The 12,460-nt window shown below is 46.8% G+C and overlaps 1 protein-coding gene across 2 annotated transcripts; it reads right to left on the bottom strand.

The window, feature by feature from the left end:
- Nucleotides 1–308: 308 nt before the first annotated feature.
- Nucleotides 309–11,399, bottom strand: LBH (LBH regulator of WNT signaling pathway). 2 transcript variants are annotated; one of them, XM_084515580.1, is made up of 3 exons: nt 11,246–11,399; nt 10,533–10,635; nt 309–2,839 (listed from the first exon to the last, which is right to left on the bottom strand). In XM_084515580.1, exons 1-3 carry the CDS (start codon nt 11,269–11,271, stop codon nt 2,636–2,638), a joined length of 333 nt encoding a protein of 110 aa, XP_084371706.1. In that variant the 5' UTR covers nt 11,272–11,399; the 3' UTR covers nt 309–2,635. The 2 variants fall into 2 exon arrangements, with proteins under 2 accessions (XP_084371706.1, XP_084371707.1); XM_084515581.1 differs by having other exon boundaries at nt 10,533–10,691; nt 11,246–11,347.
- Between the last annotated feature and the right edge of the window lie 1,061 nt (nt 11,400–12,460).

Genomic DNA, 12,460 nt, shown 5'->3' with positions numbered 1-12,460 from the left:
TGCAAATTGAACAGTTTTGCTGCAGCCTTTCACACAGCAACAACCAACTATAGAAACATGAAAGGCAAAGACACTGTCCCTCACCCTCCAAGTTGATTCAGGCTCACATGCTCTTAGGTGAACCAGATACATGAAACACGAGTTCCCCCATGTTCAAAGGGCAGCCTCAACCTGATAGACATGAGTACTTTAGGATATTTGCATTAGCCTTGCAAGTCAGCACCCCTCATACCTGACACACAAGCACTGGTCATTACCTGGAAATTTAGCTATCCAAGCCCACCCCAGCAGTAGGAGCAACGCCAGTATGTTTGGAAAGCATTTTCAAACTTTATTTACAACTGTCACAGTGACAAAAATGTAGTTTGAAAAAAATGCTAGCTTCTCCCTGAGGCTCAAAAAAGAATTACAGAAATATAGAATGTATATCATACAACAGGAGGAATTTTTACTGGAGTGCTTTGTTCTTTAGATGCATTCAACGACAAATAGAAATATACACAATACTTCCAAAAAAGGATGCAGACAGAACTACACGAGTCTTTAGGGCAGACAGCAGGTTTGAAGTCCAAGGATTGCCATCTCATTGCTGCAACATGGTATTATCTTTGATATATAGCTTTGACTTAGTGGTACAGCCTGAGACCAACAGAGTAACACTTAGAAATAGGACAATTGGCTGGTATACAGGTGTACAAGCTCATTCCATTAAGACAGCAAGACTAGAACAAGTGTTACAGATATAACAGCTGAAACAATTGTCAAAGTAGCATCACTACATCATGACCATTCGGTGATGAACCATCCACCCAGACAGTCAAGGAGAACGTATAATCAGGGCTGCATCACTAGGTTAGAGACCAGCTGCAGTGTACGAACACTGAATTTGTCCTGCTTTGTGCTAACTCATCTCCAAACTCCTATCTGTCTGGAACAGTGATGCAGAGCTGATAAGTTATTGCCATTATGTTTGAACACAAAGACTGAAACAATCCTGTCAACATTTTTAAAGTAGTTCCCAACCCCCACCAGCACTTAACTACTTATGAGGTATTAAAAATACAAATACACATGTTCAAATATATTTTAAAAATGAAACCTGTTATAAGCAAAGGGGGGTGGCATCGGGATTATTATGAAAGTTTGGTTAAGGCCTTGACATTTCTTTTCCTCTTCTGTGACTCCAGATTTGGTTTAGGTAGTAACTGTTCTCATCCTATTCCAAGAGCAACTGGCTCCCTGAGCTGATCCACAAAGCCACAAGAGCATCACTTTCCAGGAAAACAGTGGGTTACCCTGTTTGGCAGCAGAATTGCCTCCTCCCCAGAGACAGGATATTCCTCCTTGGAGCAGGATATGGTAAATAAGGACAACCACAGACTTTGCAAACCAATCTGCATTTCATTAAACACCTACAAATGTTTCACCCATGCCACAAAGCAGACATCCTATCTCAGGATACTCAGGCTAATAATACTCTTTAAACAGCACAGCAGCCCTCACCCTTCCCACTGATAATCCACCCTAGACCTGGCATCTAACCTCTGGGTTACCTCCAGTTCTGGCAGCACTCCCCCCTCTGCAGGTTCCTACAGGAGCAGCCAAACCTGCCCTGCACTGCCAGGGTATGAGAGGCCCTGCAATTCAAAGCTGAAGGAGATCCCTCGACCCAACCCTCACAAGCCCATGATGCAGCAAGTAGGAGATATGAAACCCTACAGCCTCAGACACCAAGGCGAGCAGGTGTAATCCCCACCCTGTAGCTTTGGGCATAGAAACAAGACAAGACCAACAGCAGCAGCCTTGGCAAATAGGAGAGAAAAATCCAAGGTGTTCAAATCTACATGAGCTCATGCTGCAAACAGAACGTGTCTTTACATTGGATTTGCACTACCTCATGCTAACCACCTGCAAGATAGACTAGATCCTTGCAGCAGCAGAGATGACAAGCAGCAGCCTAACATCACCCTGCAAATACAGCTGTTCAGCACCGAAAGGTCTAAAGGCAAACTGAGGGGGAAAAACCAGCTTTAGGAAAGTGACTGGTACAGGCTCGAGAGCAAGAAGCCCACTACTCCTATGGATGTATGACTCCGACATGACTCTAGGAGGTGCTGAACTGGAGAGAGCTACGGGCCCCTCAGCAGTAGAGCATTTAGCGATGCTTCGCTATGGACACCCTTCTATCTTCAGACACACAAAATGGAAGCTTTAAGAAAGGCAGATCTGAGAGATGACTCCTCTGTTCTCAGGCTTTTGGTCAGAGGCAGCTCACAGCTGAGCACTGCTGTGCTTGCTTTCCCTCTGCACTCCTCCATCCCCACGCTCCCCCCTCCAGCATCCCTTGTGTGGTCACCCTCCACCACGTGCTCGGAATTTCACTGCTGTCTCCACCTTGGAAAAATACAGATAGTGATCTCAAGAACAGCAAACATTTCTCTGCGACACTTCCTTCCTCAGAAGGTCTGCTGACACCGAGGGCTTCAGTTCTCAATACAGAGAATACAAAAAAACTAAGATCTTGCAGGTGCAAAGTTGAACTTGTCTTTTTTTTTTTTTCCTTTAAAAAGCCTTTCGAAAAAGTGTGGCTCTTCCTTTAGAAGGGTGCAGTCCCTTGCCTTTCCCTAGAAGCCATTTATTGCTCCTTGTTGTCCTTCTTTGCATCTTCACAGTTTTCTTCCTCCTCCTCCTCCTCGTCCTCCTCCTGCACAAGGAACTCTTCCGGCGGCCATCTTAGCTCCCCGCTCTCCACATCGCCCTCTGTTGGCTCCACCACGATGGAGGGCAGGCGGTCCTTCAGCTTGCAGTAGCAGTCGAAGTCAGAGGGATCGGGGAAGATCTGAAAGAGCCAAGAAAGAGTCTGTGAGAGGAGCTGCTGTCAAGCAGCCTGAGACAAAAAACAACTCTCAAGACACTTGGTCTTCAGGGTGGATTAGTGTCCGGACACAAAATAAACAACTAAGTGATGAGAAGAACTCCTCGATTTCCTATAACATCAGATTGCTTCAAACAAGCACTGCCCAGAGGCCTTCTTCCAAGGCATACATTTACTTGGATAGGGCTCACCAAACAGGCCCCTGCTTTTCTGGCTATTCATCCAGAAAGCCTCAACCCCTCCGCCACAGCTTTTGCATGAGTGCTCCTGATTTTGCAAACTGAGATATCTCAGTCTGCAAATCTGAGATCTCATTTCCTGCTGCTGGGCAAACTACACACGAGAACAGACTTGTGCTCCAGGCACTGCCATCAGAAGGGGAGGGAGACACGGAGCAGCACAGCACTGTAGCAGTCCTGACCCTTGCCACACGGGCCTGTGCCTGGCACAACTGCTGGGCAATAGCACCAGCCTGGAAGATAAATTCAGCTGCATTTTGGATATTTTGGCAGTGTTCTGCATGCTTCAGCTGCCACACATCAGAAGTGAAATTCAGCAGGAAGGTACTTGTTTTGTGGAAGGGTTAGAGACCAGACCAAGGGTTGGAAATTGGACCATATTCCTTATGGCAGGAGGTATCTGTGGCATGGCCAGGAATTATGTACTCCAGTGCAACAAATAAGGACCTCCTTGTCTCCAGCCCCTACAGGTACACAGTAATACCTTAACCCTTCCCTCCCAGCCATAGCTTGCCAGGGTAAATGTGTTCACAGCCGGCAGCAGCACCAGGGCCCACACTCACTGGTAGTGCCACTGGACTACAGGCTTTGATCCCACCAAAAACTGAGGCAGGTACAGGAAAGTCTGCCACTGCAGCGAAGCACTAACAACAGGTTTGTGTGACTAAATGGCAGCGTGAACAGAAAAAAAAAGATGCCCTGCTAGAAGAATGGTTATCAAGCCCTACCTCACCCAGAGAACTGCTGGGTGAGAAAAGCTGCAAAAGCAGGTTCCCTGTCCTGAAGCCTTAAGCATTAACCATAAAGCACCATGCTCCTCATGCCAACCATACAGGTACCCACCAATTCCAGAAAGCCTGACCCAAATTTTAAACTGGAACACCACCCAATTAACTTGTTCTTCAACCTAGCAGCTATTAACCACACCATTACCTCATCAATAATAAGTCTTCTAGTATTTAGCCATATTTCTCCCTTAAATCCCAATCTTTGTGTGAACCAGGTTAGTGAAAAGGCCAGACAGCTACTTGATGCGAAGTCAAGGTAACTTCAGGACCAGATACTCAGGAAAATGACTTACAACTTAATACACAAGTTCTTACACAGCCACTTTGTCCTGGGGACAATGATAGGAGACCAGTTCCCACTATAGCACCCACCATCCACGTGCTTTCCACGTGCACAAGGGCGAGTGAGGTCTTTTGAACAAAGACACCTTCATATGGGTGTTGCAGCATGAGTTACTTGCTATTAATCACTCCCAGGGTAAGTGAGACCGTAACTGTTTCTTGAAGCTTTGTGGCTTCCACTTGGCCAAAGACAGTTTCAGACACCTAGTGCATTACTGGAAATACAGTTGATGGCTCTTAAGCATCAAGTCATCTAAATTCAGGATAGGAAAAAAAAAAAATACCCTTGACATTACATTGTTTAGAAAGTTGCAATGGAAAAAGAAGTGTGGTTCATGAGGTTATATAAGCTGATAATGTCCACTAAAATAGCCTCCTGTGCAAGAAAAATAGCAGTATAATAATTAAACTAACCTTTGACTGGTATCATTTTAAGCATATTATTTTCAAATAAATTGCTCCAATTTGACCTAGCCTGCCAATTTTTATTTTTTTTCCAGAAACTAAGTAGTAGTCATTTCCTTAAAAAACAAACAGCCCTGAAATGTGGTGTGCAGCTTTTTTTTTTTTTTTTTAAATAAAAAACCAGCACAATCTTATCTCAAACAGTTGCAGGACAGGCCAAACCTAAGAAGGTCAAGATTTTTTCCACTAAGTCATGTCTTTTAATCATAGAAGCAGCATGAAGTGAGATGTTGCAACTGCATTTTCAAGGGGTGTGGACAGTCAATGGAAAAATTATACAAAGGCAAATTTCCTAGCATATGACAAGCAGGACAGCACTGCAGGCCAAGTACAAGGACTGAAGGGAAGTGGTTTTCAGATTAAGACTGCTTGCACATTCAGGGAAATGGTATGGAAAAGTCTCCTAGGTCAGCCCCAAATTAAGCAGAGCTGCCAGGCTCTTTTTATGAAGATCAGCAAGCACCAGCTTTCTGTTGTCCCACACCAGCAGGGCCACGCTGCATTTGTTGCTCCCATATGCAGAATCTGGTCCTACTCCAGTTTTAGACAATGGGAAGGAAAAAAAATCTCTGAAAAAACTTGTAGTGAATTCCCCCTCTCAGCGAGGATGCAGCAGGCTCAGATCTGACCTGCTAGCTCTGAACCCTTTTACACAACAGCCAGGACAGCTTGTCTAACAAAACCTGTCTGCAAGCTTCTCTGCTTGCTCACCCACCTGAGGGGAAGACTTTTCATCTCCCCATCACCCGGAGAGTACAGCAGTGATGGCTTAGCTTCTCCCCCACATTTATCAGAGGGAGCCGCCTTGCACACAGCTGTACCAGATGCCTGCTGCTGACCTATGTTACTTGATGGGGGACAAATGACAGCCACCAACTGGTTGTTTGGGAAGGCTAGCTATAAGCAAGTGCAGATGTAATTCAGTGGTATTATCATCAGGTATATACCTGGTAAGGTACTACAACTGCTTCAGTGTATTCCCAGTTCCGTGGCAGTGTCCCAAATCTTGGCCTGTGGCAAGAGTCTTCTTCTAAGTACTAAGCACATGTGTATGCTGTTCAGTGTAGCTTCTTGCTTGCAGCAAGACTGGTTTTCACAGGCCTCTCCAGATTATGTTTTGGGAACTGCTGTCTTTCAGGATGGAAAGGGTAGTGAAAGCAGTGTTTAAAATGAAAGCTTGAAATGATTTTCTGAAGATCATATTTGCTTTGTTTCAGATGATCTGGCTCTGCTACCCTTGAATGAAGTCTTGGCAACAAGAACGGAAAGTTCCCTTTGCCCTGGGGAGGCTCATACCCTCTCTAAGCATTCACAGGGAAAAACACCAAAAGCAGGAGAGATGTCAGACAATTAAGAAGATTAGTTCAGAGCTACCATAATCCAAGTGACACTCGTAAATTCAAACATATACTTCATACCAACACAAATAGTTCAAATGCTTGCCTCCCTACACATACAGGCTGAAAACTGTTCCAGCTTTAGGGAGACTAAGGTAAGATCTTTCAAAATTAAGTTACCATTTTGGTGGAAAGCTTTACCTCATTGTGGTATTACTAACGTAAGACATGAAGGTCTGCACGGAGAGGCCTATCACTTCAGGTACAGGATATACCCTGACATACACATACCACTGCTCTGAATACTAAAAGGTAAGTTTTGTGCCTCTTGAGCAGCATCAAGTCAAAATTCTGATTTCTAATATTAAGTTATTGAAATAAAACTCTGCTGCCATTAAGAAGCAAAGCAAGTTCATTCCAGGAAATATTTAAATCATCTCAGTGTGCTTTTTGGAGAAATTTTCCAGTTACAAGAAGTAATGCTGCTAAGTTTCACTCATGCAGTAGTCATGACTCGAAACCGAGCTCCATCTAGTATGCACACAGTGTGTGACTCAGGTTTATGAGCTATGACAACTCCCCAGTCACAAACACATTGCCCTGTCTTTGGGGACAGTGGCAGGGAAACTTCATGCATCATAATTTTCCAGAGTAATGAGACATCAAGGAGGGAGGAAAAAACATGCACTGAGATGTTATGATTAGCTGTTTGTCCTCAGTTTGAATTTCAGCGGAACATTCTTTTACAGAGGGTAGATTTGAACATATTAGTTAGGGCTCTGCTCATTCCATATCTTGCTCATGCCTTCAGTTAAGGTCCAAGACCTGGAATAAACATTAATTCATCCTAAAATAATTAAGCCTGAGGATTTTGGCTAGTAACTGCATCAAATGTGCTACGTACAGTGGAAAATCAAGTTATCCTAAGCTCAGTTGTATTTACCAAATTCCACAGCCCAGTCTGAAGACCTGACAATGGCAAGCACCAGCCCTAACACAGGACTTCCCCAGGAGAAGCCAAGGCTACACAGATAAGTAGCACCTTGCAATCAAATGAGAGGAACCTTAACTTCCATCCTTTTCTGCTAGACCCCAGGTCAGCAACATGTTGGGCCCTTCACGATGCAGGCTTTTGCATCCAAACCCACTGAATTACTGCTTTCCCTCTCCCCAGTTTAGCTGGGAAGCTAGATGTACATCTCTGTTCTCTGCACTGATGCAGCTCAAGTCCCCCATCGCTGAACACCACAGCTCCTGAGAAAGTCAGTGCTTCAGGGACGGGTGAAGAGGTTGCATTCACCAGCACCAGTTTTCCCAACAAGACAGGAAGCCCAAGCTTTTGCCACGGACACTGGATGGAGCAGTAAGCCTATTTACCTAGATTCAGTCAGTCTGACGCAATTTGCAGCTAACTGTGGCTGTGATTAACCTAGACAGATCCCAGCATGATGTGATCATGACTTAAAGAGCTCAAGCTCCCCATGACAACCAAACCCCAGCTGATTGCATTAGGCAAGCTCAGATTCCACATGCCAGTCCCTTAAAAGGGAGCCTGAGGCCCCACAGGACCAGCTAGCTGGGCTGCAGAGTATCATGCTTAGCTTAGGACACATCATTCATGTAAAACACTTTGGGCAAAGCGTTCTCAGTTGTGCCCAGAACCGGTTCCACTTTCAAGACACAACGTGGGATTCAGGTGAAGGTACTGTTTTAACAACAGTTCAGTGAAATGATTAAGCCAGCCTTAATGTCAGTAGCAGCATCCACGCTGCTGCAAAATGGTGTTACAGGACAAGCAGGCATCGTGCTGATGAGGCTTTTCAGAGAAGAGGTATACCTGTTGCTAGTATAACACTAATACAGTACAGTCCTAATACAGTACATTAGCTCCAACTGGCATGGAAAAGGCCCAGCCCTCCAGAGATTGCCAGGCAGGAAGGGGAAAAAGCCCTCTGTAGGTACATCCGTTTGCAGCAGGGGCATCTTGAACCATCAGCTGCATTTCAATGAGTTGGTTTGGCTTTTTTTTGTTGTTTAGCAGTCCCTTGGGAATTATGGGATATCTATTAAAGATCCAGAAATAGCTCCTCACTGCAGGCACAAGACCCAGCATGACATCATCTCCTCATCTGCATCTTCTGTTCTGTTTATGCCTCCCCGTGCTCTGAGACTCATGCCCAGATTTCACCATTCACATCCACCATCTACAGAGGGCCCAGAGAGCAACTTTGTCTTGCAAATACAGGAATAAAAACTGCTCTGTATTGAAGGGTTTTGAAGTTAGCAGATCTGCTTGCAAGCGTCTCGCACGTTAACCGGAAAAAGGTAACTATGCCAAGAAAGCACATTTTGCAAGTGAAACTGCATACAAATTACTAGGTCTGTATGGGCAACTCTGTTATCGCAGGCATGAGGTTTCTGCAGTTTGGATTTTCACATCAGTGCTTAAAGAGCAGCAATGGTCAGCCCACAGAACACTGGGAAGTTTTACTGGGGGGTGCATACCTTCAGGTGATGTCTGGACAGACATTTCAGACTATAAACAGAAGCAAGGAGTGGAAGAGGCAGAAGGAAAAAGCAAACAAGTCAAGTTCCCTCAGAAAAATAACTAGGGAGACAGCCAGGAGCCCTGAAGTTCAGTGAACTCCACAGGACGGAAGAACCAGATTGCTGGAGTTTATAGTCTGGAGGCGGTTGTTTCCTCAGTTTACTTCCAGGTCTTTGCTTGGAAAACAAAAATACTTTGAAACAGTATGGTCTGCAAGTCAAGTCTGTCTCCAGCAGATTCTAACTTGCTTCACAATTCTAGAAAAACTTCTGTGTCCCCTTTTCTGATCCAAAGGAGTCTCATGTCCACATGTGGTGGTAGAAGCAGCCCCCATGCTCACCCCAAGTACCCTACAGACCAGTCATCAGGCAGACCCTGCTCTGCACAGCCCAAAAGGCAACATTTTGAACCTCAGTTTGATGTATTTACTTTACTACACAGATGACATGTTCTACTTCTAGAACAAGAGACACTTTAGAAACTAAAAACTTGCCTCTGCCAGTCTGGAGATATTTTTGGTCTCTAATAGAGAAGGGCTATCACCCTTACATTGTTAGTGCCCAGCTCTGCAGATCAGCAAAAGATGTTGCAGCTTAGACCAATCCTCAGTGCAGAAGCAGTCATGCTCTATTAGCCCTGTCTGGTTTTAAGTTATTACACTACAGCCCTCAGACTAGCATATAATTTTCCATGTACCAAACACTCTCCATCAGCAGGATGAAGCAAGGACTGACAAACCCTGAGACAGAACAGAGTTCACAGTACCATTTGCATTCGATTTGTCTTTGCTATTCTAACTTCAGTTTTCAACTGTTGAAGGATGCTTTCAACCAGCTCACTTTGCACTGTGACATTTTCAGCCTAGCAGTCAGAGGAAGGCCGCAGCCGTTTCTTCAATCCTCTTTACACTAACCTGATTTAGAGGCAGAACCCTCAGCCACAGCCCACACACTGCCAGTGCCTTATCAGCATCTGCCCTCTGTATCTCTGCCCTTTCTACCATCAGTCTGGCTGACAACAAAGCGGAGCACTAGCAGGTATTTACCAGCTCTTGCAGGCATTTGGAAAGAGCCATCTATGACTAGACTGCTTCAGAGAAGGAATCTAAGATGCCTAAGCCCTGCATAGATATGAGTTATCAGCATTTATGACTCAAAACGCTTTCAGGTTCAGATGATCCACTCAAAACCAAAGAGGCCTGTCTCCTACTTAACCTAAACAGACTAATCAAGGTCATTAGCACTTGGGGAAAACCTCACTGAAGCAACTGTTAGAACAAGCCAGGCACCCAGACTGACTCTCACTGGAAAGTTTGGATAATAGAAACATTTCATACGACTTGGTTAGACTTCTTCACATGGTGACCCATTAAGACAATGGTTTGAACATCTGGCATAGACCAGCCCGATTGCTTCAGGTTTAGCAGCCGTTCTCATTACCACATGCTCCCTCTGTAGTGGAGGAAGGCAAGGTCATACACTTTCCACTAACTCAAGCACTAAAGCAGAACAGCTATTTCCCCACACAGGCAAAAAAACAAACAACTTGCACTATTCAGACACAGAATTCTGACCAAAAAAAAAGCAATACACACTCATTTCCCCTCTGCACATCTTCAGCTTCTACCGGAGGCCTGTGCTATGGCCCAAAGTTCAGCTGATTTCATGCTCCGGTGCACTGTTACAGGCTTGTGGCTCATTTCTCAGACATAAATATGCAGGCGTCCAGCAGCACACCTCGTTAGGCTGCACGCTCAGAGCAACTGCCTCTGTGCAGGCTGTGTCACATCTGCCAGGGAAGAGCTCTGCACTGGGATTCTCGCCACCAAAAGACCCGCTACAAGGTAAGGCCACAGAAGAGCACCCCAGACCAAACCCGCTGCCCGTCCCGAGCGATTCCCTAGGGGATCGCCGCCCAAGCAGCCAGCGAAGCACCCACCTGGTAAGACAGGCCGTCCTTGCGGGGGCTCAGCCCGATCTCATCCATAGCTGGGGTGTTCATCATCACTTCAGTCATTTCAGCTGATCTCAGATAATCGGGGCTGGGAACAAAAGACAGCGTTCACATGACCCGAGGATCTCAGAAGAGCTAAGCGAGCTTTAAGTAACGTCAGAAAAATAAAGAAGGCAGAAGAGGCCGTCAGCAATCTATTTCTGGTCCCTTCCTTCCTGTACGGCCGTGTTTTCCCCACACGCGCTGCCAACCCCTATAGAAAGGGATGGACAAACCACTGCACCTCGCGAACCAGGTGCTCCATCCCCGCACCCCGCCAGCAGCGCTCCCCACTCCCGGCTCAGCAACACCCAGCGAGCTCTCAGCAGCAGCGGGGCCGCTTTTTCACCCCATTTCCTCCAGCCCTGTCCCTAGGGGGGCACCATGAACAACCACAAGCATTGGTTTCAGGGTGTTTTTTTCTGTTTTGTTTTGTTTTTTAATGCTCCGTTCCGAGTCACCCCAGCCCGCACCCCCCGGCGTTACCCCCTCGGGCCACCGGGCGCAGCCGTGCCGCCAGCGGGGATGGATATATCACGATAGAAAATATCACGATAAAAAAATATCACGACACGCTGCCACATCACCAGCCCGCGATGCCCCACTCACACCCTCCCCACCCCATGCAAGCAGCCGCCCCACGGCAAGCTCGCACTCACCAGGGCAGGGGGCAGAGCACGGACATGAAGCCCCAGCAGAGGCAGTCCCCGAGCCTGGTGTCGGTGTCCCCACAGCAGCCCCACAGCCCCACTCGGCTCCGCGCCCCGCAGCCGGCCCGGCCCTTACATAGCCCCGGGGCGGGGCCCGGCCCGCGGCCGCCCCTCGCGTCACGCCGCCATTTCATGAATGGCCTCGGCGGAAAGGCGAAGGGGGGGGATGTGGAAAAGGGGGGTTTTGCGTGGCCCCATCGGTCTCGCGAGTGTGTGTGGGGGGCTCCACGGTACGGCCCCCCCACCCGGGCACACCCCACTCGTGGCCGTTCGCGGCTGCTGTGTAAGATCTGTGAGATAAACCACCCCTAATTCTGGCAGTAGTTCATCCAGCCCCTGCTCCTCGAGCCACCTGCTGTGTACGGTGCCTTTAATTGCAGAAAAAAAATAAATAAAAAAATAAAGGAAAAATCAGAATGAAAAGCTCCAGGAGGCCAGGCTATATTTAGCAAGGCAATAAGAATCGATGGCAGCAAGGAGGAGGCGACAGATGCAGCAAATCCATTTACTGCCCGGGAACGCATGAGTGCTGCGGGCAGCAGGAGGTGAAGCTCTCAGCCACAGGGCCACTGGAAGATGCTCGGTGGTCTGAGGGCCTGCATCCACTCCAGTTTTTCATTGTGTGAGTGGTATCTTGCCATAAGCTGGCAGGTCAAGTGTAATTCAGGGAATGTCTTTGTTTAACCTGTTGTTTCATGCTGATGCACCAGCAAAATGCACCAACCACATCACCATATTTGCTTTTGGTAGCTAATGATGCACCTCCAAACGCAGAGCATGCACGTGTGCTGTGCACTGGGTATGTGCATCATTTTCCCGGCGTGTACAAACTACCAAGTGCAAGTTCAATGTTTCTGCTGAGCAGCTTTACTCTCAGTTCCACCCTGCCAGCCCCCGGACTGTATACAAATGCACAGATACATACGTGCATGTATTTCCTCAGACCGGATATTTTAATCTTCTTAGATTCATATTATATAATGGTAGCATATGTGGGTGTTTTACATCAGGCTTCAGCAAGCATCTTCTTTGTGCCAGATTAAAATGAATCACAAGAAGCTGATCTAGCCCCTGCAGATGCATGGAAAATTGGGTGGGTGCAGACGAATCCGCTGTGAAGGGCTGCCAGTAACCTCTCACGGGTCCCACTTACTGGCTTTGCTA

The sequence above is a fragment of the Aythya ferina genome, assembly GCF_964211825.1.
Source record: "Aythya ferina genome assembly, chromosome: 3".
NCBI classification, from domain to species: Eukaryota; Metazoa; Chordata; class Aves; order Anseriformes; family Anatidae; genus Aythya; species Aythya ferina.
This window is presented reverse-complemented; position numbering and strand designations above follow the sequence as displayed.